Source organism: Somniosus microcephalus, chromosome 9 (genome assembly GCF_052327205.1).
Source record: "Somniosus microcephalus isolate GS21.2 chromosome 9, FLI_Smic_1.0, whole genome shotgun sequence".
NCBI lineage: Eukaryota > Metazoa > Chordata > Chondrichthyes > Squaliformes > Somniosidae > Somniosus > Somniosus microcephalus.
Window position 1 is genome coordinate 99,584,075 of NC_140995.1, and position 26,807 is coordinate 99,610,881.

At 46.7% G+C, this 26,807-nt stretch overlaps 1 protein-coding gene across 3 annotated transcripts in view; it reads right to left on the minus strand.

The window, feature by feature from the left end:
• cimip2c (ciliary microtubule inner protein 2C) overlaps positions 1 to 26,807 on the minus strand; it is a 127,333-nt gene that overhangs the window by 92,338 nt on the left and 8,188 nt on the right. For 2 of the 3 annotated variants that reach the window (XM_085996218.1, XM_085996217.1), the window contains exons 2-3: positions 6,900 to 7,173; positions 2,682 to 2,794 (exon numbers count right to left, since the gene is read on the minus strand). In XM_085996218.1, the coding sequence (XP_085852344.1) occupies positions 2,682 to 2,794; positions 6,900 to 7,173 (387 nt within the window). Of the gene's footprint in view, positions 1 to 2,677; positions 2,795 to 6,899; positions 7,174 to 26,807 lie in introns of those variants that run through there. The other variant, XM_085996219.1, reaches the window with a different exon arrangement.

Consider the following 26,807-nt stretch of genomic DNA (forward strand, 5'->3'; position numbering starts at 1 on the left):
TTTCCAATGCTGAAGGGTCGATAAGGAAAGGGCACAGATTTAGGGATGATTGGCAAAAGAACCAGAGGCAACATAAGGAAAAAAAATTTACGCAACAAATGATTAGGATTTGGAATGCACTGCCTGAAAGGGTGGTGGAGGCAGACTCAATAGTAGCCTTCAAAAGAAAATTAGATAAATACTTGAAGGAAAAAAAATTGGAGGAATATGGGGAAAGAGCAGAGGAGTGGGACTAACTGGATTGCTCTTCGAAAGAGACAGCACAGACTTGATGGGCCGAATGGCCTCCTTCTGTGCTGTACTATTCAATGATTCAATGATTCTATGATCCTATGATTCTCTGCAGTCCTACCACATCCAGTCGTGAATGGTGCTGGACAATTAAACAACTAACGGTAGGAGGAGGCTCCAAAAATATTCCCATCCTCAACGATGACAGTGCCCAGTACGTGAGTACAAAAGACAAGGCTGAAGCATTTGCAACCATCTTCAGCAGAAGTGCTGAGCGGATGATTCATCTCAGCCTCCTCCTAAGATTCCCACCACCACAGATGCCAGTCTTCAGTGAATTCGATTCATTCCACGTGTTATCAAGAAACAGCTGAGCGCATTGGATACAGCAGAGGCCATGGGCCCTGACAACATCCCAGTTGTAGTGCTGAAGACGTGCTCCAGAATTAGCTGCGCTTCTAGCCAAGCTATTCCAGTATAGCTACAATACTGGCGTCTATCCGACAAAGTGGAAAATTGCCCAGGTATGTCCTGTCCACAAAAAGCAGGACAAATCCAATCTGGCCAAATACCACCCCATCAGCCTACTCTCAATCATCAGCAAAGTGATGCAGGGTGTTGTCGACAGTGGCATCAAGCATCACTTACTCACCAATAACCTGCTCACTGATGCTCAGTTTGAGTTCTGCCAGGACCACGCAGCTCCAGACCTCATTACAGCCTTGAGCAAAACATGGACAAAAGAGCTGAATTCCAGAAGTGAGGTGAGAGCGACTGCCCTTGACATCAAGGCAGCATTTGACCAAGTGTGGCATCAAGGAGCCCGAGTACAATTGAAGTCAATGGGAATCAGGGGGAAAACACTCCACTGACTGGAGTCATACCTAGCACAAAGGAAGATGGTTGTGGTTATTGGAAGCCAATCATCTCAGCCCTAGGATATTGTTGCAGGAGTTCCTCAGGGCATTGCCTAGGCCCAACCATCTTCAGCTACTTCATCAATGACCTCCCCTCCATCATTAGGTCAGAAGTGGGGATGTTCGCTGTTAATTACAAAGTATTGAGTTCCATTCGCAACTCCTCAGATAATGAAGCAGTCCGTGCCCGCATGCAGCAGGATCTGGATGACATTCAGGCTTGGGCTGATAAGTGGCAAGTAACATTTGCATCACACAAGTGCCAGGCAATGACCACCTCCAATAAGAGTGAGCCTAACCACCTCCACTTGACATTCAACAGCATTACCATCATTGAATCCCCCACCATGAACATCCTGGGGGGTCACCATTGACCAGAAACTCAACTGGACCAGCCACATAAATACTGTGGTTACAAGAGTAGGTCAGAGGCTGGATATTCTGCAGTAAGTGACTCACCTCCTGAGTCCCCAAAGCCTATCCACCATACACAGCGGTTCAAGAAGGCAGCTCACCACCACTTTCTCAAGGGCAATTAGGGATGGGCAATAAATGCTTGCCTTGCCAGCAACGCCCGCATCTCATAAACGAATAAAAAAAAATACAAGGCTCAAGTCACGAGTGTGCTGAAATACTCTCCACTCACCTGGATGGGTGCAGCCGCAATAACATTCAAGAAGCTCAACGCCATCAAGGACAGAGCAACTCACTTGATTGGTAGCTCCTGTCTTCAAGGTCATTATCCACACCCATCACTGGCATAACATTTGTACAGGATGCACTGCAGCAACTCACCAGAGTTGTTTCAAAAGCACTTCCCTCCCCTGCAATCTCTACCACTGAGAAGAACAAGACGGCAATGTAGTGAGAACACCATTATCTCCATGTTCCCCTCCAAGTCAGACACCATTCTGACTTGGATATATATCGCCATTCCTTTATCGTGACTGGGTCAATATCCTGTAATTCCCTAAATAACACTATTTGTGGAAGCACTGTCACCACAAGGACTACAGCTGTTCAAAGAGAAGTCTTACCACCGCTTTAGGACACCTATGGGTGGGTAATAAATATGGCCTTGCCAGCATCGACCACATCCCACATTGACCACATACCATGAACAAAAAAAATACCTTGTGAAACTTGCTCCCAAGAGGAAGACTAATATACTGTAATTGCTAGTTGAAATTTTCCAATTATACTAACTGCACTATCCATGTTTCTGCATGAGCCTGTAATGCATTAAGGAAGCCTTCCTATCTTCATGGAAAACGTATCTGGTCAGTGGTGCCTGGAAAATGTATTTGGAAAATATTTGTCATTTGTTTACTAGTACATGACACTGTGTAAATCGCACTGAAACGTGCCATTACGTGTGTATAAGTTCATTATAAAGAAAATTATTTTTAACTCTCAGGCTTTTCTTCATTCTCAAATAAAAGATTTGTTAAACACTATTTTGCATAATTAGTGATCTGCTTAAATGATGCTTTAATAATTCATTTTGAGTTCATTACACCCTGTCATACTCACATATTCGGTGAACAAGGGAATGTGTACTCCTCTTTTCCAGGCAACACAAAATGATCCACTCTGGGTAGTGTGCCCGTCTTATCCTTGTAGCTCTCCCGGTGTTGCTGGACTAGCTAGTGAAAATACATTTTTTGTTAACTATATTATAAATAAATAACTAAGAACTGTCTAGTGTTATTCCTTGCTCCCAGTTTGCTTGTGCATCAGTATGATGTTCAAGTTCTCCTAAGTAATTTGTTAATCCATAATTTTCCTTGGCAACATTGTGATGTCCAACCTTTTCCTTTAACACTTCAGTTCAGCAATAAGACGTCATTGCTTCTTGTCTGGCATTATGATGTCATTGTTTCTTTTGCATTATAATCTCCGTACCACTAATTTTGGAGAACATCACAAATTTAATATCACCATGTACAAACAGTTTTAATCTTTGGTTTGTCACCAAAAATCCCAAACGTTGGAAAAGAAAAGAGTAATTAGACTAATTATGACTGAATAATTTATAAGTATTGAGAAGATTATTTTGTCAGATATAATTCTCACAATACTTTTTAATTGTTTATATTGGTCTATAATAACCGAGCGCAGTCAGAAGGAAATCTAATGAGAATGGAGCCTGATTCTTACTAAGAACTCAAAAGCTCTGGAGAATATATGTGGTAATGTTAACTCTATGCATTGAATTTCTGAGTACAAAGGATAGAGCCTGGGCAATGGCAATGTTTGGGAAGGAGTGTGGCAGGCATGAGAAGTGGAATCTGAAGCTTTGTCATGTATGCTGAATACACTTTATAGAATGATAGAGTGTTAAGGTGACGTTGCTGTGTTCATAATATAAACATACAGGGTAGATCTGCCGATGGTTAATATTATCCTGATGTTCAAAAATAGAATGATTTTAGACCAGGAGCAGAAAAAAATTCTTCAGTATTTTAGAATAACAACTTGCATTTATGTGGCGCTTCTTGTCAAGTGCTCTGGGATTTTTTAATACAAGAGGTGGCGTCCAAGCAGAAAAGAAAGAATTTGGGGGGTTCGGGGGGGGTGGGGGGGAAGGGGTATAATGAAGATATAGTTGAAGAGATGGGTTTTTAATAGGCTTTGGAAAACAAGGAAGCTCAGTAATACAGTAGTGGTTTGGGAACAGAATTTCAAGAGAGAACGGGCGTAATGACTGAAAGATTGGCCTCTGATGGAGGAGCAGAGGGCACAAGAAATAAGCAGTGATCCAGAGTCAGAGGAATGTGTGGATGCTGCCTGGGACACACAACTGGGGGAGATTGTGCAGACTGAGTGAAACAAGGCATTAAAGAACAAGGAAAGGGATTTTAAAATTGATACAGTGTGGCTTAAGGAGCCAGTGGAGTTTCGTTCTTTGTGCAGGAGAGGATAATGTTCTGGAGATGGGAAAATGCGCTGTTGGCAATAGACTGGATATGGGGTGTAAAGCTCAGCTCAGCTTTGTAAATTAAAAGCACTAAATAAAGTTTCAGCACATTCCCAGAAATGTTCTTTTTCTGGACTTTCATTTTCATTTAGAATATTTCCGGCAAATGACAATGCAAGTCAGTTACAGCAGGGCAATATTTTTTCTGCCTGCTGTTTGATCTAGAATAAATAGAAAAGAGCCAGTAGGAAAATAAATGTTGGATTCAGGATTCCAGATGCAGTTCTTGTTATTGGCATCAGGACCATGACCGCTGAATGGGAAGTGAGCATTGACTTGTATAATCCTGTGATAATGGTCGCAAACAAGTGGAACATTCAGAGAGTGGAGTCCTTCAAGATTCATGTAGGTAGTGGCATTGTGCAATGGAGCAGACAAACTGCGTGGGTGCAAACTATAATCCTCCAGATCTTCAGAAATCCTGCCATTTTCTAAAATTCCATAAACTTCTCGTGCTTTCCTGGTTGTTCATAGAAAATATGATGAAATTGCTTGCTTGAGCAAACAAAGCATCTATCAATTGCTTTATAGATATCACTGTCCTGCAGATGGCAAGTATGGCTGATAACACCAGTGGCACTTGGAAAGGATCCAGAGGCATAGGATTTAAGGGCTGTTATGGTTGTCACAGCTACCGGCAGGAACAAGCCTATGGATAAATTTGGCTGAAGGTCACTCCATAGCATGTGACACAAATCAGACACAACTTCCCTTGTGAATAGCAGCCTTTGCAAGCACTGCTCCTCTGACACTTCTGCTATGTGTGCCTCACTGTGAGTACAAAGGTGTAGACAGCAGACACAAAGTGCCTGTGATGCAGCCGGACCTGTGTTGCATCCTTCTGTTAGTCTACCTTCTCTTTGTCCATGGGTTGTTAAATTGGCAGAAAACCAATATAACTATTTTCCACTTGAATTTTCAGTTGGTTTTGCCCAATTTATGCCATTTTTCTGGTGAAAATGATTGGAAAATCTAGGCTGAGATATATTCACAACAGTCGACACGGGGTTAAAATTGGTCTAGGCCAGTAGCGGGAAATGGGCTCAGAGTATGGGACACCCGTTTCACAACACGCCCAATCTTATTTTCTATTGAAGTCAACGGAAATGAAAATCCGGTAGAGTGGAAAACTGGCGGCCCATTCGCTATGAGCCTGATTTGTTCTACACAGTAGCATTGCATTACCCATGGAACTTTAATCTTTGCAGCCTATTTTCTTTACATTTTGTGGCAATGCAAAGTAATTTCAGCTTTGCGCTGATAACTGGGTAATGAAATCATCCAGGTTGACTCTTGACAAACCATGTGAGACCCTTTCAAGGAAGCAATCTCACAACACTTGATCAGCGGCAGAATTGCAAACTGCGCAAAGCAAACTGTAAAAGGCTCTTATGCTGTCAGCTGCATCAGCTGCAGTTTTTAAACTTGATTTTAAAATTGTTTGATGTTGGCAAGGAACTGACTAGCCTAAAGCTCTTTATAAACATTAATTTTTTCACACGCTCTTGTACGCAGGCGAATGGAGTCCTGTGATAATATTCTGAGCTCTGGGGGGAATGGCCATTCAGTCCAGAGCTTTCAAACATCAGCCCAACAATGTGCCTGTGGTAGAGTATCAGATCAGAATTGCTTTGTATGGCCAAGGGACAATGTGAACAACAACAACAACTTGTATTTATATAATGCCTTTAACGTAGTAAAACGACCCAAGGCACTGCACAGGAGTATTTTAAGACAACAAATTTGACACCGAACCACATAAGGAGAAATTAGGGCAGGTGACCAAAAGCTTGGTCAAAAAGGTAGGTTTTAAGGAGCGTCTTAAAGGAGGAAAGAGAGGTAGAGAGGCGGAGAGGTTTAGGCAGGGAATTCCAGAGCTTAGGGCCTAGGCAACAGAAGGCACGGCCACCAAAGGTTGAGCGATTATAATCAGGGATCCTCAAGAGGACAGAATTAGGGGAGCGCAGATATCTCGGGGAGTTGTGGGGCTGAAGGAGGTTACAGAGATAGGAAGGGGCGAGGCCATGGAGGGATTTGAAAACAAGGATGAGAATTTTGAAATCGAGGCGCTGCTTAACCGGGACCCAAAGCGAGCACAGGGATGACCTCAAGTTTACATAAGGTGGAATGTGGGAGGCCAGCCAGGAGTGCGTTGGAATAGTCAAGTCTAGAGGTAACAAAGGCATGGATGAGAGATTCAGCAGTGGATGAGCTGAGGCAGGGCGGACATGGGCGATGTGACGGAGGTGGAAGTAGGCGGTCTTTGTTATGCTGCAGATGTGGTCGGAAGCTCATTTCAGGGTCAAATATGACACCAAGGTTGCGAACAATGTGGTTCAGCCTCAGACAGATGCTAGGGAGAGGGATGGAGTCAGTGGCTAGGGAACGGAGTTTGTGGCGGGGACCGAAAACAGTGGCTTCGATCTTCCCAATATTTAATTGGAGAAAATTTTTGCTCATCCAGAACTGTATGTCGGACAAGTAGTCTGACAATTTAGACACTGTGGAGGGGTCGAGAGAAGAGGTAGTGAGGTAGAGCTGGGTGTCGTCGGCGTACATGTGGAAACTGATACTGTGTTTTCGGATGATGTTGCCAAGGGGCAACATGCAGATGAGAAATAGGAGGGGGCCAAGGATGAAGCCAGTAAGAATGCAGGCTCCAATCGCCCTAAGTAGGTACTGGTGTCAAATTGGTACATGTGGTATAACAGCACCATTAGTTTCTCCTCATTAAAAAGAAAATGCTATTATTACTTGTCATTTGGTCTTACCTTAGCAAACGTTTTCAGTTCTTCATTCCTGTCAAAATCCACATCATATCTAGACCACTGTGGGGCATACAGCCATCTGTTCCTGTTGTGGGCCCTATCTGCTATTACAAGAGAGGGATCATTGGTGTAAATGGTTGGGAATTGTCCTCCTTTGCTGTAAGGGCTCTGACTTGTATTTAAAGCTGACAAACGGAAATCGTGGAAGTATTTCCTGGTGGCGTTTCCATAGGTATCACCATATGTAAAATTTATAGTAGGGACATAGCCACGGTATCTGGAAACAAGAATATAATAAATATCAATAGTTCTATTCAGTCCATAAAATGTCTCATTGACAGTGCACCATCCCAATTATTCACCAATGATACTTAAAAATTATAGAGTAATGAATTAGAGAATGCATGGTGATCTGGTCAGATATCCAATTACATCCGCATTGTCAGACTGAGATTTAAAAGTTCTGGAATAGCATGCTACTCTCCGCAGTATTAATGGAGAAGTTTTAGCAGGAGAAGAGTCATCTCAGGGGGCAGCACTTTATAGAATTTGGGTGGGAAATCATCGGGCAATGGGGCTTTTTATAGCCAGCATCACTGTGTGTGATTAGGGAATTGAGTAATTGTGTACTGTCCTAGAGAGCTGGGAAAGGGCTGGATTGGCTAGGTCAGTATTGTGCAGTTTATTGTTGTATGGCATGGGGCTCAGAGGTGTGGAGCAAGGTATAGTCATTTGTAAATTCCCTATTAATTTCAGTAAGGTGAGAAATTAGATTACTGTTAGTTTTCGTACCTACTGCAACAATTCTGCTTTGCATTTATAGTTGTAGCATATATGCAAGGTACCAACTTATGCTTTGTTCATGGTACTTAGGTCTGGTATACTAGAGGAACTCTATAATGTCTGTTTTACCCACCATCTGGTCTCAAAGCAGGGCTCATTCAATGCTCTATGTTCTTGGCTCCTGTGTTTGGTTTCAAGCTTTTAAATTTCTTTCTCTGGGTTTGCAACCCTTTGTAACTCTTGGCAGCAATGACAATGATGCTGAAGACCTCTCTGGCCTCCCACAATGGTGTCTCCCTCTGTTGGGAACCCTTGTTCTTGGTTATTGTAGAAAATGTTGAGTTGTGCCCTTCCAAACATTGACAATAAAATATAAGCTAATATTAAATCATAAAGCTGGATTTATGAAAGGGAAATCCTGTTTGACAAACCTATTGGAGTTCTTTGAGGATGTAACTAGTGGAGTAGACAAAGGGGAACCGGTAGATGTGATGTATCTGGATTTTCAGAAGGCCTTCGATAAGGTCCCACACAAGAGGTTGGTGAACAAAATTAGGGCACATGGAATTGGGGGTAATATACTAGCATAGATTGAGAATTGGTTAACAGAGAGAAAACAAAGAGTAGGGATAAATGGGTCTTTTTCAGGGTGGCAGGCTGTGACTAGTGGGGCACCGCAAGGATCGGTGCTTGGGCCCCAGCTAGTCACAATCTATATCAATGATTTGGATGAGGGGACTAAATGTAACATTTCCAAATTTGCTGATGATACAAAGCTAGGTGGCAGTGTCAGTTGCGAAGAGGATGTGAAGAGGCTTCAAAGGGATCTTGACAGGCTCAGTGAGTGGGCGAGAATATGGCAGATGGAATATAATGTGGATAAATGTGAAGTTATCCACTTTGGTAGAAAAAACAGAAAGGCAGAGTATTTCCTAAATGGTGAAAGACTGGGGAATGCAGATGCTCAAAGGGACCTGGGTGTCCTTGTACATGAGTTACTGAAAGTGAATGTGCAGGTGCAGCAAGCCATTAGGAAGGCAAATGGTATGCTGGCCTTCATTACAAGAGGATTTGAGTACAGGAGTAAAGAAGTCTTACTCCAATTATATAGGGCCTTGGTGAGACCACACCTGGAGTTCTGTGTACAATTTTGGTCTCCTTACCTAAGGAAGGATATACTTGCCATAGAGAGAGTGCAACAAAGGTTCACGAGATTGATTCCTGGGATGGGGAGACTGTCCTATGAGAAGAGATTGAGTAAACTAGGCCTGTATTCTCTTGAATTCAGAAGAATGAGAGGGGATCTCATTGAAGCATACAAAATTATTACAGGGCTTGATAGGGTGGATGCTGGGAGAATGTTTCCCTTGGCTGGGGAGTTGAGAACCAGGGGCCACAGCCTCAGGATAAAGGGTAGGCCATTCAGGACTGAGATGAGAAGAAATTTCTTCACACAGAGGGTGGTGAATCTTTGGAATTCTCTACCCCAGATGGCTGTGGAGGCTCAGTCATTGGGTATATTCAAAACAGAAGTCGAAGATTTCTGACTAGTGAAGGCATCAAGGGATATGGAGATAGGGCCGGTGAATGGAGTTGAGGCAGAAGATCAGCCATGATCTCATTGAATGGCAGAGCAGGCTCGAAGGGCCAAATGGCCTACTCCTGCTCCTATTTCTTATGTTCTTATGTTCTGGTTTCCAGCCTGGTCCACAGAGATCAGATAAGTTTTATACAGCACTACCAAGTGAGGAACACTTGCTGGGTTTTCAACGTTGTGAACCACTGTGATAGTACCAACACCTTTTCATTGGTGCTCTATCTAATTGCAGAAAAAGCAGGTGGAGTGGAAATTCCCTCTGTCAGTAGTCAAAAGAAATGGACTTTGGTATTATACTGAGGAAGTGGATTAATATCCTGTCCTCAACCCACATCTATAGTTTGCACCAATAACCTCAGCTCTCCTGCATTCTGCATCCTTCAAAGGACCAAACATCCATAGAGTAGAGGCTGGAGGGCTGAACAGATAATATCCCTATGTGCTAATGACATAATGCAATATGTAACTAACTCTCCCACCTGACTCCCAACAGAAGTAAATGGTTCGTCAAAGAAGCAGTGGGACCAATGACTGGTGCCATCTTGTACTTGAGAATGAGGGAATGATGGAGATGAATATTTTGTTTCAGTGAAAGGAGGGTGAAAGTGGGATTAGAGGAATACTTGAGGAGAATGTGAAAGAGGAAACTGTATTAAAAAGAATTAATGAAATTAAAAAGACAAGTCAGTCGGCCCAAATGATAAGTATCCCAGAATACTGAGGGAAGTTGGGGAAGAAATAGAAAAGACAGTTCAATGCAGATAAATCTGAAGTAGTACATTTCAGGAAAAAAGAACAGTAAAAGGAAGTCTGTACTAAACATTAAAATTTTCGAGAGTGGAGGAACAGAGATCCAGGATGCAGATACATCATTGTTAAAAGTAGGTGCAGGAAGGAAACACCATAAAAAGGGAAATGGAACTCTAGGTTTTATATATTGGACATTGAGTATCTCACTCTGGTCTTATGTGCATCTGCCCTCCCTTCACCCCACCATTGGTGGCCATGCCTTCAGCCACCTAAGATCCACATTTTGGAATTCCTTCCCTAAAACCTTCCACTTCTCAACCTCCCTCTCCTCCTTTAAAGCCTTCCTCTGATCAAGCATTTGGTTACTCCTCCTAATATCTCCTTCTTTGTCTCAGTGCCTCATTTTGTCTGATTACAGCTCTCTGAAGTGCTTTGGGACAACATTCTACATTAAAGTGCTATATAAATGTAAGTTGTTGAATATAAAAGGTGATGATAAATTTGTACAAGACGTTAGTTATGCCACATTTGAAGTATTGTATGCAGATGTGTGCATCCCATTATAGGAAGGTTATTGCAGCTATGGAAAAAGTTCTGTGAAACTTCACGAGAATGATACCAGGAATAAGAAATTACAGTTATGAAGAAAGGCTCAAAAAATTAGGACATTTTTCACTGGAAGATTGAAGAGAGTTCTAATAGAAGTTTTCAAAATTCTGAATGCTTTGCTGGGGTAAATAGCAAACGTTTATTTCTTCTGGTTGGCAAATTGGTAACAAGGGGACATATGCTGATTTTGTGCTTCCAGTGGGGAATCTCATTCATCAGGAGTGTACATCAGAAATTTGGGCACATGCTGCATATGATATTCTGACCATTTAAATAAACATTAAAATTAAACTGGCATTTGGGATGCTTGTGACCAAAGAGTAGTGACACAGATTGTCACTCTGTACAGGTATGAAGACTATCCTCAGACTATTACGACTATCCAAATATACTTCATGAAAAATGACATGGACTGGCTCCTCATTTCATCCTAATGAAATGATTACTTACAGTAATCTCAGTACAAAGGAATGTTATTATTTCAATCAAAGGAGGTTAAGGATCTTTATTCAATGCAATTCGTTCAGTGTACAGAATTTTATTTTGTCAATAAAAATACAAAACTATTTTCAACTCTTCTTCCATGACATCAGACATCATTTCCCAGAGGGAACAGAGAATAATCCATGAAGATTTATGAAAATGCTTGCACTGCTGATGCATAATAGATCAGGTTTTCATTTGCAGCATTAGGTATATATGGACCATCAAAAATGGTTTAGATTTCAGCCCATTTAACATGACAAAAACATTTCAAAGTGTTGGAATCTCTGTCTTAATAAGAGAATACTGCAATAAAAATTAACTTTCAGGAATTCTTTTAAGAAAAAAAGCTTTGAAAAGATATTGGGGGGCAAAATTGGTCTACACCAGTAGTGCAAAATGGGCTTATAGCGAATTGGCAGCCCATTTTTTAATCGGGCGTGGTGTAAAATTGACTACAGTATAAGCCACTGCTAACAATCCCCATTAAGTTTATGAGAAAATTGAATGGGCATGTGGTTAAAAGATGCAAGAGCTCTTCCTTTGCAAACCAACATATTCTCAAGGCCGTGGAAATAGTTTCACAGGGTTAAACTTGTTAGTGCTCTTTAAGATCTTGACTAGCTCATTAAGACCCCATTTCTGTCATCTCTTCTCTAGCTTAAACAAACTCAGCTTCCCATTGTAGCTTAGGTGTCTGATGCTAGGTATCAGATGGGTAGCCCTTTGTTGCACCTTTTCCAGTGCCACGGGGCTGAATTTTGCCGGCGCTCAGGGGTCGGGTTTGGAGGCGGGTCAGCTGTCAAAATAGCAAAGATTGACAGTAGGTAGGGAACCCGCTGTCAACCCGCCTCCACGCGAGTCTCCCAGGTGTCGGGTCCGTCGGCGCTGAACAGACCCAACAAAAAGCGGCGGGAAGGCAATTCACATCATTAAATGGGTTGTTACATCCAATTAACTGTTATTTTAAGCCTACATTTCAATTTTACGTGCTCCCCCATGGGTTACCCGCTGCTCGGGGAACATGTCAGCTCAGCACGTCGTGAGTTGACTGCATTGAATTATCTGATTACCTGACAGCTGTAGAAGTTATATAAAGGTTACCATGTTGCAGCTGTTCACCTTCAGAGCTCAGAAACTGTTGGTTACTGCATTTGGAAGACATAGAGCTTTGTGCCGCTTGCAAGTGTTTGGAGCCAACTCTCTATCCAGTGGCACCTCATTGGAACAACCTCTCTCACCATTGACAGATTTGCTTCTGTCATCTCTCCGTCACCTGCCATCTATTACATCAGAATGGGTACGGTTTACACTCTCTCACCTTGGTCCTCAGAATCTGACCACGATGAGCCCCAACACCAGCAGAACCAGGCACCCTAGCAGCAGCAACAACAGCAAGAACGCCAACCTTCTCCTCAACCACCTGCTGCTGCACAGGGCAGAGGGCATCAGAGCAGGGCTGGGCTTCGCCGGAGGCGATACCCCAACACAGGGTTTACAGGCAAAGGATGAACTTCCGCAACATGACTGAGCAGAAGTGCCAACGAGGCTTAGGCTATCGCGCCAGGTCGTGATGGACATTTGCAGATTGCTGGAGCAAGAGCTGCAGCCCAGAGGTGCGGGTAGACACCCCTTACTAGTAGCTGTGAAAGTCACCCTTTCCCTCAACTTCTTCACCTCAGGCTCCTTCCAGGCATCTGCAGCAGACATTTGCGGCATCTCGCAGTCGGCTGCACACAGATGCAGTACACAGGTGACCGATGCCCCCTTTGACAAGTCAGCAAATTATATAAACTTTGCCACTGATGAAGCCAGTGCTGCTGAGTGTGCGGTTGGCTTTGCAGTTCTGGCTAGATTCCCACGGGTGCAGGGCATAATTGACTGCACACATGTGGCCATCAGGGCACCCGATCATAACCCAGCAGTGTTTATCAACCGCAAGGGCTTCCACTCCCTCAATGTGCAGCTGGTCTGCAATCATAAGATCATTCTCCATGTGTGCGCCAAGTTCCCTGCGAGCTGCCATGACTCCTACATCCTGTGCCACTCCACCATTCCTCAGCTCTTCAGACCCCCAAACAGTCTTTCCGGCTGGCTGCTTGGAGACAAGGGCTATCCACTAAAGACATGGCTCATGACACCTTTGAGCAGGGCAACAAACGAGGCTGAGGAACATTACAATCAAAGCCTGATCTGGACCAGAAGTGTTATAGAGCAGACGATTGGGTTGTTTAAAATGCGATTTAGCTGTCTGGACAGATCTAGAGGAACCCTGCAGTACGCACCAGCCAGGGTCTCCAGAATCGTTGTTGTCTGCTGCGCCCTGCACAACATAGCGCAGCAGCGAGGATCAGCGCTGCATGATGAAGAACGCGCAGAGCGCACAGCCTCTTCAGAGGAGGAGGAGGAGGAGCATGAGCTTGAGGATTAGGATGATGAAGACCTTGAGCAGCTGGCGGTACCAATGCCACCAGTACACGACCACATTGCTGCCCGTGAGGCCAGGAATCACCTCATCATGGCCAGATTTAGTTAGGTTCACGCAACACAGACCTGTGACTGCCACATGCATTGCCACATTGGCATCAGCCCACATCAACACCATTAACCATCCCGACAATGACCAGTCCTATCTTATCAATCTCACCACCATTGATGGAGATTAAAATAGCTCTGACCATCCACTCTGCCACTTCCAAATGTCAACACACATTTGCCAAGGACCACAAAGTTAACAAATTTATTCCACAAAATCACTTTAACAGAAACTTGTCAATAACATTGAAAGAAACACTCAAGTGACTACCCTTGTGACTCTATTTGTGTGGCATTTTTCTTTTCCGTGTGCTTCTCCGTGGTGCAACCCCTGAGGCTTCAGCAGAGGTAGGGGCAGCCTGCTCACTTCCCTGCTACATCTGCTTAGATGTCTTTGGCAGTCGTCCTCTGGGTTTTGGAGCCTGTGTGGGCCCCACCAAAGTGTGCTCCTCCTGTGACTGTGCAGTGGCAGAATCGGCCATCGCTGTCCATGGAGGCATCTGGGGCTCTGACTGAGGAGTAGGCAAGGGGGTTGAAGTTTGAATGCTTGGAGAGGAGCCCCCACTTCCATGTTTCCTCCCACCATCATCCCTCTCATGGGCCACCCGCACTTCTCTGCTAGCAAGTAGCTGAAGAGCACCTTGCTGCACATCAGTGGGGCCATGAGGACCCATGCTTATACTGACATTCCTCCTAGCAAGGACGTCTATGAGCGTGTGGTTTCTCTCCTCCATAGATGGCCATCTATCCTCCATAGATGCCCATCTATTTTGAATTGAGACCATGAGCTCATGCAACTGGCACATTATGTCCTCCATGTAGGTGGCCATCCTATCCATGGAGGAACCAACAGTCGCGAGTGCGTGCGCCACGGTGGTGTTCATGCTTGAGATGGACTCCTCCATTCTCTGCACACTCGCAGTCACCCCGGTTGCAAAACCTGTCAGAGCCTCCTGCACTTGTTGCTCCAGCTCCAGGGCCACCCTCTTCCTTGATGGCCCCCGAGACTCAGCGTCTGCATGCAGCTGAGCAGAACTAGGAGGCTCCTGCACCCTCCGACGAGGTGTCTCCACTGCTGACTTTGTCTCCACCATCTGCTCTTGCTCACGTGTGATGTGAGACACACCGGGTAACAACACTACTCTATCTCGCAATGGACCCACCGAGGTGATTGTATCCATGCTGGTGCTGGCTTGCCTTGTCAGAGGTGTCGCTGTGCCCTCAGAGGCTGGAGCCTCTTCTGAGATGTGCTCCTCCAGTTCCTCATGGACATTGTGGGGGGCTCTTGATGGACCTGTGGGAGAGTAAGGACATCAGTTCGATATATATGTCCATTGCAAACAGATACCATTTACACATTATGAGCAATCAATTCCTGTTGACAACAGCCCCCATATGAGTGACTGATGAATGACATGTAGGTGTATGGGAAATGATTCTGGAGCCAGGTTGTTCTGATGAGTCCCTCTCTCCGTCCCCCACTTCCGGCTGATCCGCTGCTCCAGTGATCTCCAGGGCAGCCTCTTCTGCAATAGTGAGAATGGCCAATGATTGAGGGCCACCTCTCGTTCTCTCCCTCTCCCTCTTGTTGTGGGCTCTCTTGCTCTCTTCTCCTGCAAGGAGGGAAAGAAGAGAAGGTTGAGTGAGACTGATGGAATGAGTGTAAGGAATGGCTGTGTTAGATCTTTATAGGGAGACTATAATGGAGTGGGGTGGCTGTTACAAGTCGCATCCTTTACTGTTGCTAGTTGGTGTCATTACATTAGGATGAGGGTGAGTGTGAGGGGTGCATAGTAATATGGGGATGCAACAATGTAGATAGATAGAGAGGGATGGGTGAAGGTCCAAGGGATGTTGCATCGAGTTGCGATGTGCAGGAGTAGGGTTGGGAATGTGAGTGATGGGGAAGTGATAACAGGCACAGCAGCATGAAGGTAAATGTGACTTTATACTCACTTTTCCAGATCGTAGAAGATCATGAAAACGCTTGCGGCACTGAACCCAGGTCCTCATCACCACACACCTGCCTGTTACCTCCTCAGCTATTTGCAGCCAGGCTGCCTTGGTCTCCTGGGGAGGTCTCATCCTCCCGCTGGCAGGGAAGAGATCCTCCCTGCGTGCTCGGACTCTCTACACAAGAGCATGGAGGGAGTCATCAGTGAGGCGAAGACAAGCCCTCTGCCTTTGTGAGCTCATTTTCTGAAGAAAACAAAGTATCTCTACACTGGGCGCTTGAAATTGAGGAAGTGGAATGAAGTGGGGCCAAGGGCCCTTTAAATATACCGGCAAAAGAAGCGTCAGCGCTGACGTCACCTGACCTGCACCTTGTAATAGGGTCGGGGAATGCGAAGGGCGGGCTTAACAAGGCCCATTAATGCAAAATCTTTTTTCTCAGCGGGATGTAGATGGCAGCGGGCTCATGGCCCGACAACGACCTCACCCGCCCCGGACCCACCTCGGTCAGCGAAATCGCGGCCATCATATCCTTCCTGTAAGATGGCAATCACAAATGCACACAGTACTCCAATGGCATGAACAGTTCCCTGTATATAGAACCCAAGATCTTATTTGCTTTATTTACTGTTCCTACACACTATGCAGATGGTTTCAATGATCTGTCCACCAATAACCCCAAATCCTTCAAATCCTTTTTTTAAATTTGTTTTATGGGATGTGGGCATTGCTGGCAAGTCCAGCATTTCTTGCCCATCCCTAACTGCCCCTGAGAAGGTGGTGGTGAGCCATCTTCTTGAACCACTGCAGTCCGTGTGGTGAAGGTACTCCAACAGTGCTGTTAGGTAGGGAGTTCCAGGATTTTGACCCAGTGACGATGAAGGAACGGTGATATATTTCCATGTCAGGATGGTGTGTGTCTTGGAGGGGAACTTGGAGGTGGTGGTGGTGTTCCCATTCGCCTGCTACCCCTGTTCTTCTAGGTGGAAGAGGTCGCAGGTTTGGGAGGTGCTGCTGAAGAAGCCTTGGCAAGTTGCTGCAGTGCATCTTGTAGATGGTGTACACTGCAGCCACGGTACGCTGGTGATGGAGGGAGTGTATGTTTAAGGTGTTGGATTGGGTGCCAATCAAGCGGGCTGCTTTGTACTGGATGGTGTCGAGCTTCTTGACTGCTGTTGGAGCTGCACTCATCCAGGCAAGTGGAGAGTATTCCATCACAATCCTTACTTGTGCCTTGTAGATGGTGGAAAGGCTTTGGGGAGTCAGGAGGTGAGGCACTCGCCACAGAATACCTAGCCTCTGACCTGCTCTTGTTGCCACTGTATTTATGTGGCTGGTCCAGTTAAGTTTCTGGTCAATGATGACCCCCCCCCCCAGGATGTTGATGGTGGGGGATTTGGCGATGGTAATGCTGTTGAATGTCAAGGGGAGGTGGTTAGACTCTCGCTTGTTGGAGATAGTCATTGCCTGGCACTTCTGTGGTGCGAATGTTACCTGCCACTTATCAGCCCAAGCCTGAACGTCGTCCAGGTCTTGTTGCATGCGGGCATGGACTGCTTCATTATCTGAGGAGTTGTGAATGGCGCTGAACACTGTGCAGTCATCAGCGAACATCCCCATTTCTGACCTTATGTTGGAGCGAAGGTCATTGATGAAGCAGCTGAAGATGGTTGAGCCTAGAACACTGCCCTGAGGAACTCCTGCAGCAAAGTCCTGGGGCTGTGATTATTGACCTTCAACCACCACAACCATCTTCCTTTGTACTAGGTATGACTCCAGCCAGTGGAGCGTTTTCCCCCCAATTCCCATTGACTTTAGATTTACTAGGGCTCCTTGATGCCACACTTGCTCACATGCTGCCTTGATGTCAAGGGCTGTCACTCTCACCTCACCTTTGGAATTCAGCTCCTTTGTCCATGTTTGGACCAAGGCTGTAATGAGGTCAGGAGCCGAGTGGTCTTGGCGGAACCTAAACTGGGCATCGGTGAGCAGGTTATTGATGAGTAAGTACCACTTGAAAGCACTGTCAACGACACCTTCCATCACTTTGCTGATGATTGAGAATAGACTGATGGGGCGGTAATTGGCTGGGTTGGATTTGTCCTGGTTTTTGTGGACAGGAGATACCTGGGCAGTTTTCCACATTGTCGGATAGATGCCAGCGTTACAGCTGTAATGGAACAGCTTGGCTAGAGGCGCTGCTAGTTCTGGAGCACAAGTCTTCAGCACAATAGCCGGGATGTTGTCAGGGCCCATAGCCTTTGCTGTATCCCAGTGTGCTCAGCCGTTTCCTGATATCACGTGGAGTGAATCGAATTTGCTGAAGACTGGCTTCTGTGATGGTGGGGACCTCAGGAGTCGGCCGATATAGATCTTCTACTCGGCACTTCTGGCTGAAGATGGTTGCAAATGCTTCAGCCTTGTCTTTTGCACTCACGTGCTGGGTTCCACCATCATTGACGATGGGAATATTCATGGAGCCTCCTCCGCCCGTTAGTTGATTAATGGTCCACCACCATTCACGGCTGGCTGTGGCAGGGCTGCAGAGCTTTGATCTGATCCGTTGATTGTGGGATCGCTTAGCCCTGTCTATAGCATGCTGCTTCCGCTGTTTTGCATGCACGTAGTCCTGTGTTGCAGCTTCCCCAGGTTGGCACCTCATTTTTAGGTACGCCTGGTGCTGCTCCTGGCACGCTCTTCTACACTCCTTATTGAACCAGGGTTGGTCCCCTGGCTTGATTGTAATGGTAGAGTGAGGGGTATGCCGGATCATGAGGTTACAGATTGTGGTGGAATAAAATTCTGCTGCTGCTGATGGCCCACAGCGCCTCATGGATGCCCAGTTTTGAGCTGCTAGATCTGTTCTGAATCTATCCCATTTAGCCACACAACACGATGGAGGGTGTCCTCAATGTGAAGATCAGACAATGGTAGTGCCACACAACACGATGGAGGGTGTCCTGGGTGTGAAGGCGGGACTTGGTCTCCACAATGACTGTGCGGTGGTCACTGCTACCAATACTGTCATGGACAGATGCATCTGCGACATGTAGGTTGGTGAGGACGAGGTCAAGTAGGTTTTTCCCTCTTGTTGTTTCTCTCACCACCTGTCGCAGGCCCAGACTGGCAGTTATGTCCTTCAGGACTCGGCCAGCTTGGTCAGTAGTAGTGCTACCGAGCCACTCTTGGTGATGGACATTGAAGTCCCCCACCCAGGGTACGTTATGTACCTTTGCTACTCTCAGTGCTTCTTCCAAGTGGTGTTCAACATGGAAGAGTACTGATTCATCACTTTTCCTGTGATGTATGCTGTAGATTGACACCAAGGCCGGAATTTTCTTTGGGGGGGCGGGTGGGGGAGGGGGGTCATCCGAGGCAGGCGGGAAATCCGGGAGGCTGGGTTTCCCACACGCCCTGCCGACTTTACCGGCAGGGCCTAATTTGAATGTGAAGCCTCAGTTTTCAGCCCGCAGCCAGCCAGCATGATTGTTCTCACTCTTCCCTCCCCAACACACACACCTTGGGGTCATTGGCAAACTTTAACAGTTTTGTCTATCTCCACTTCCAAATCATTGATATTCAATATGGATAGCAAAGGTTCCAGCACTGATCCTTGACGCACCCCACTAGTCATCCCCCACCACTCCAACTTGGCTCCATGCATGACCACCTCTGTCTTCATTCATGCAGGCAGTTGCCAATCCACTTCAATAACTGCCCACCTAGTCTGTGATTTTTCGACCTTATGGACTAAACACCTGTGTGGTACTGTATCAAAAGCCTTACTGAAGTCTAGATAAACAACGTCCATGGAATTATCTTTATGCAAAAGTTCTGATAGCTCCTCATAGAATTCTAACAGGTTTGTTTTGCATGATCTTCCCTCACAACACCATGCTGACCAGCTCTGATCACTTCATAAATAACAACAGAAAATGCTGGAAAAACTCAGCAGGCCAGGCAACATCTGTGGAGAGAAATTAGAGTCGATGTTTCGGGTCGAAACCCTTCTTCAAAACTGGAAAGGAAATGAAATAGATCGAAAGGAGGGCTGGGGAGGGAACAAAAGAAGTGAATAGACATTAAGAGGTATTCAAAACGACACAAGATGGTGATAGGACTAGTAAAGACACAAAAGACAGCTCAGATTAGGTGTGAAATGTACTGGCAGAATGAGAGACAGCTGCCATGTAAAAAAAAGAGGAAAGCGGGGAGAAGGGAAAACCCAAAACAAAGGGGTGGGGAAAAAAATTGAAGTAAAAATGTAATAGGGGCCAAGGTTATGATCTGAAATTGTTGAACTCGATATTGAGTCCGGAAGGCTGCAAAGTGCCTAATCGGAAGATGAGGTGCTGTTCCTTGAGTTTACGTTGAGCTTCCGTGGAGCAATGCAAGAGGCCAAGGACGGTGAGGTCCGAGTGGGAATGGAGCGATGAATTAAAATGACAGGCGACCGGAAGCTCGGGGTCACCCTTATGGACTGAACGGAGGTGTTCTGCAAAGCGGTCACCCAATCTGCGTTTGGTCTCCCCAATGTAGAGGAGACCGCATTGTGAGCAGCAAATACAGTATACTAGATTGCAAGAAGTACAAGTAAATCGCTGTTTCACCTGGAAGGGGTGTTTGGGGCCCTGGACAGTGAGAAGGGGGGAAGTATAGGGGCAGGTGTTACATCTCCTGCGCTTGCACGGGAAGGTGCCAGGCGAAGGGGAAGGGGTGCTGGGGGTGATAGAGGAGTGGACTAGGGTGTCTCGGAGGGAGCAGTCCCTACGGAATGCTGAAAGGGGAGGGGAGGGGAAGATGCATTTGGTGGTGCGATCACTTTGGAGGTAGCGGAAATGGCGGAGGATGATCCGTTGAATGTGGAGGCTGGTGGGGTGAAAGGTGAGGGCAAGGGGAACCCTATCGTGGTTCCGGGAGGGAGGGGCAGGGGTGAGGGCAGGGGTGAGGGCAGAAGTGCGGGAGATAGAACAGACACGGTCGAGGGCCGTGTCAACCACAGTAGAGGGGAATCCTCGGTTGAGGAAAAAGGAAGACATGTCGGAAGCACTGGTGTGGAAGGTGGCATTGTCGGAGCAGATGCGGCGGAGATGGAGAAACTGGGAGAATGGAATAGAGTCCTTACAGGAGGTGGGGTGGGAGGAAGTGTAGTCCAGGTAGCTGTGGGAGTCAGTGGGCTTGTAGTGAATATTGGTCAATGACCTATCCCCAGAAATGGAGACGGAGAAGTCAAGGAAGGGAAGGGAAGAGTCAGAGATGGACCATGTGAAGGTGAGGGAAGGGTGGAAATTGGAGGCAAAGTGAATGAAATTGTCTAGTTCGGGGCGAGAGCAGGAAACGGCACCGATACAGTCATCAATGTGTCGGAAAAAAAGGTGAGGGAGGGGACCTGAGTAGGACTGGAACAAAGAGTGTTCCACATATTCCACGAAAAGGCAGGCATAGCTAGGACCCATGCGGGTACCCATAGCAACACCTTTGATTTGGAGGAAATTAGTGGAGTTAAAGGAGAAGTTGTTCAATGTAAGAACAAGTTCAGCCAGGCGGAGGAAGGTAGTGGTGGATGGGGACTGGTCGGGCCTCTGTTCAAGGAAGAAGCAGAGCGCCCTCAGGCCATCCTGGTGGGGGATGGAGGTGTAGAGGAATTGTACGTCCATGGTGAAAAGGAAGCGGTTGGGGCCAGGAAACTGGAAACTGTTAAAGTGGCAGAGGGCGTCCGAAGAGTCGCGGATGTAGGTGGGAAGAGACTGGACAAGGGGAGAAAAGATAGTGTCGAGATAGGAAGAGAGAAGTTCCGTGGGGCAAGAACAGGCTGAAACGATGGGTCTACCAAGGCAGTACTGTTTGTGGATCTTGGGGAGAAGGTAGAAGCGGGCTGTGCGGGGTTGGGGAACTATGAGGTTGGTGGCCGCGGGGGGAAGATCTCCAGAGGAGATGAGGTCAATGACAGTCTTGGAAATGGTGGTTTGATGTTCAGTAGTGGGGTCATGGTCCAGGTGGAGGTAGGAGGAGGTGTCGGAGAGTTGGCATTCAGCTTCCGCTAGGTAGAGGTCAGTTCGCCAAACAACAACAGCACCACCCTTGTCAGCAGGTTTAATGACAATGTCAGGGTTGGATCTAAGGGAATGAAGTGCTGCAAGTTCAGAGGGAGGTAGGTTGGAGTGAGTGAGGGGAGCAGAGAAATGGAGACGGCCGATGTCCCAGCGGCAGTTAGCGATGAAAAGATCTAGAGAGGGCAAGAGGCCGGGGGAGGGGTCCAGGTAGAATGGGAATTCTGAAAGCGGGAGAAAGGGTCAGTCGTGCGGGGGGAAGACTCCTGGCCAGAGAAGTGGACACGGAGATGAAGGCGGCAGAAAAAGAGCTCAACATCGTGCCGAGCTCGAAATTCATTGAGGTGGGGGCATAAGGGGATGAAGCTCAGGCCTTTGCTGAGAACTGATCGTTCGGGGTCAGAGAGGGAAAGGTCAGAGGGGATAGTGAAAACGCGGCAGGGGATGTGATTGTGAGAAGTGGGGTCAGAGGAAAGTGAAGGGGAAGAAGGTTCCGGAGGGGCGTTGGTGTCCAAGAGTTGATGAAGCTTGCGATCCTCGACATCGGAAAGGAAGAAAAAAAGTTTTTTGTTGAAGCGTCGGATGAGTCAAAGGATGAAATGGACTGTGGACCCGGACAGCTTTGAGATAGAGTGCGCCGGTGTTGCTGAAGAGAGAGGTGGAGAGTGTTCATGTGGCGCCGCATGGCTTTGAGCGTGCATCTCAGGACGCGGCGAGCAGTAGTTTGAGGAACGATGAATATCTTGGAGATATTTGTAATCCTGGGTGGATCCGAAACACGAAGGGTGGAAGTTTAGTTGGAATCAGAGACAGTTGCTGAGGAAAATGATGTGGCTGTGAAACCGAGTCTTGGCAGATACCTGATCAAACACGAGAAGGGAAACTGAAAGTAATGAAGATGAACAAGGTTGAAGAGCCAAACGGAGATCCCATCGAAGAGAAGAGCAGAACTTCTTCAAGGTAGGCATTCCTAGAAGAGGTGTGGCAGTGAACCAAACACTAGTACGATAGCAAAATACTGCAGATGCTGGAAATCCGAAATAACAACAGAAAATGCTGGAAAAACTCAGCAGGCCAGGCAACATCCGTGGAGAGAAATTAGAGTCGATGTTTCGGGTCGAAAGCCTTCTTCAAAACTGGAAAGGAAATGAAATAGATCGAAAGGAGGGCTGGGGAGGGAACAAAAGAAGTGAATAGACATTAAGAGGTATTCAAAACGAGACGAGATGGTGATAGAACTAGTGGAGAGACAAAAGACGGCTCAGATTAGGTGTGAAGTGTACTGGCAGAATGAGAGACAGCTGCCATGTAAAAAAAAAGAGGAAAGGGGGGGGAGGGAAAACCCAAAACAAAGGGGTGGGGGAAAAAAAAAATATAAGTAAAAATGTAATCGGGGCCGAGGTTATGATCTGAGATTGTTGAACTCGATATTGAGTCCGGAAGGCTGCAAAGTGCCTAATCGGAAGATGAGGTGCTGTTCCTCGAGTTTACGCTGAGCTTCCGTGGAACAATGCAAGAGGCCAAGGACGGTGAGGTCCGAGTGGAAATGGAGCGGTGAATTAAAATGACAGGCGACCAGAAGCTCGGGGTCACCCTTACGGACTGAACGGAGGTGTTCTGCAAAGCGGTCACCCAATCTGCGTTTGGTCTCCCCAATGTAGAGGAGACCGCATTGTGAGCAGCGAATACAGTATACTAGATTGCAAGAAATACAAGTAAATTGCTGTTTCACCTGGAAGGGGTGTTTGGGGCCCTGGACAGTGGGAAGGGGGGAGGTATAGGGGCAGGTGTTACATCTCCTGCGCTTGCACGGGAAGGTGCCAGGCGAAGGGGAAGGGGTGCTGGGGGTGATAGAGGAGTGGACTAGGGTGTCTCGGAGGGAGCGGTCCCTACGGAATGCTGAAAGGGGAGGGGAAGATGCGTTTGGTGGTGGGACCATTTTGGAGGTAGCGGAAATGGCGGAGGATGATCCGTTGCATGTGGAGGCTGGTGGGGTGAAAGGTGAGGACCAGGGGAACCCTATCGTCATTCCGGGAGGAAGGGGTAGGGGTGATCACTTCATACTTCTCTGGGTGTTAATGAATTTAATGACACAGAAATGAGCTCTTTGGCCTTTATAATCCACTCAACCTTTTTTTTGCAGGGAAAATCTTGGGAAAAGCAACAGAGTTTATCCACCATTATTGGCAGGTTGCTTCCTTGTAAATATATATTGTAATTAAGTCTGATAATAAACACAAAGAATGTAAATGCTGCTTATTCACAGGAGAACCTATGCACTATGAATGGACCCTGACTAATCCAATCATCTGAATTTTAAATAACATGTTCTGCACGTCTTTACAGACCACATAGAAGCATAGAATGATACAGCACAGAAGGAGGCTATTCAGCCCATTGTGCCTGTGCTGATTCTTTGAAAGAGCTATTCGGTTAGTCCCATTCTCCTGCCCGTTCCCCAGAGCCCTGCAATTTTTTCCCCTTCAAGTATTTATCCAATTCAATTTTGAAAGTTATCATGGAAATTGCTTCCACCCTTTCAGGCCATGCATTCCAGATCATCACAACTTGCTAAATCGGTGTCCTCTGGTTGCTGACCCTTCTGTCACTGGAAACAGTATCTCCTTATTTACTCTATTAAAACACTTGATGATTTTGAACACCTCTATTAAATCTCACCTTGACCTTCTCTGCTTCTTAACAGTCTATATAACAGCTGTAGTTGCAGGAGATGCATTCAAAGAGCCATCTAATGTGATATATTAGGTGACTCACAGCACATTCAGTATTGTATTAATATTCAGCATAGTGATTGTGGTTGTAATAAAAGATTGACACCATTGAGATTTCACATTAAATAGAACTAAAAGCCATTTCAATAACTGGAATTTTAAGTGTGCTTTATTTGTATTAATTAATGAGGAAGCATGAATAGCACTCTTTTTACTGTGAATTACTTAAAATTTTAGTTTCCTGCAATGCCACACCAAGCTTTATGTCTATAATACTTGACAAACTCTTCAATTTCAATTTAATTGGCTAAGGGATAGAAAACAGTGTTGCGGTGAATAACTGTTTTTCCGACCGGAGGGAGGTATATAGTTGTGTTCCCCAAGGTTTAATGCTAGGAACACTGCTGTTTTTGATATACATTAATGACTTGGACTTGGGGGTACAGGGCACAATTTCAAAATTTGCAGATGGCACAAAACTTGGAAGTGTAGCAAACAGTGAGGAAGATAGTAATATACTTCAAGAGGACATAGAGGCCTAGAAATTCAGTTGCGTCCGCCAGCCGTTAGCGCCATAAGAGGGGTAGATTTCCAGCGCTAGGCACTTAGCGCCCGGGCGCAGGCCGATCTGCGCCTACGCCCAACTTCAGTTGACATTTAGCGCCGGCGCAAAGTGTTTGCGCCCGCTCAGCTGCGCGCGCAGCTTATGACGTCATTTCGTCGTGCAACGCTGTTTGTGCACCCCAAACCGGAAATTCAGTGGCGCCCGCCCAATGTGGGCATGGCGCTGTTAAGAACTGTGAAGTGGAACGCAGCAGAGGCCCTGCGGGCCTCGGGGAGCGCTAATTAAAGGGCACTTACACTGAACTATAAAGGCCAGCCATTTTGCTGCAATGACTTTAGTGCTTTGGATTTCTGGACAGAGACCAAGGAACAGACCTTCCTGATTTGGGACAACATAGGAGAGGTATTTTTGGCTTCTGGCCAGAGCTTGGAACTTTCACTCATTGTGATTTCACTGTTTGCAAGTTTATTATGGGGGCTGCATGGGGTTCCAACCCTCAGTTCCAGCATTATGTGCGAAGGGCTCGCAGACGCTGTGTGAGAGGGCCAGCCATGCCTAGACGCAGAGGGGCCATCAGGCGTCGGCAACGTAGGCCTTACCCACTCAGGGAATACCGGCAGCAGGTGTCCTATCTCACCATGACTGCCGCGCATTGTGTTAAGAGGCTGCGCTTCAGAAGGGAGGTGGTTGCAGAGATCTGCCAGCTGCTTCACAGAGATCGGCGTCCACAGCTGATGTGCAGGACGTCTCTGTCGGTGGAAGTGAAGGTCACGGTGGCTCTGAACTTTTATGCAAGCGGATCATTCCAAGCCGCTGCTGGGGACATAGCGAACATTTCCCAGTTCGCCGTGCATCGCTGCATCCGGCAGGTCACTGATGCCCTTTTCGCAAGGAGACACCAATTCATCTCCTTCCCCATGACCCTAGAGAGGCAGGAGCAGCGTGCAGTCGGATTTGCCAGGATCGCCGACTTCCCCATGGTGCAGGGCGCCATTGACTGCACGCATGTGGCTATGCGGGCACCTATCGACAATGCCAAGGATTACCGCAACCGGAAGGGCTACCATTCCCTCAATGTACAGCTGGTGTGTGACCACAGGCAGCGCATCCTAGCTGTCAATGCCCACTTTCCAGGAAGCAGCCACGATGCATTTATCCTGCGCCAGACTACTGTGGCTGACATGTTCGAGGCACAGCCTCCACCAAGGGGATGGCTTATTGGGGACAAGGGCTACCCTTTGTGTACATGGCTCATGACCCCGCTCCGCGCGCCCAGGGCCCCTGCGGAGGAGGCATACAACGAAAGCCATCAAGCCACAAGGAACATCATAGAGCAAACGATTGGCGTCCTCAAGCAACGGTTCCGCTGCCTGGATCGTTCCGGCGGATCTCTACAGTATTCGCCGGATAGAGTCTCCCAGTTCATCGTCGTTTGCTGCATGCTGCACAACCTGGCTATCCGCAGGACTCAGGCACTGCCACCTCACGTTGGACCACCACCTCAGGAGGACGAGCAGGAGGACCATGAGGAGGAGGAGGAGGAGGAGTACCAGCCCAGGAGGGAGCCACAAGGTCCAAGGGCCGTCCGCCGGCAGCTTATTGAACGGCACTTCTAGGCCCCCTGTCAGGGAATGGCTTGTGGCAATGAACGCACCTGAATGCAGCCGCTCCGTAAGCCCTCAGCCGGTTAACGCAACAACCACTTGAAACATGACACCTGGACAAGCTGAATAAATAAAAAGCTTTATTTAACAAACTCAGGGCCCTTCCCACATGAAACAGAGAAACAGACAAGACCCCCAAAAAACAGTCAAAAACATATCTCACTCCCACAACCTGGGGAGGAATAACAAA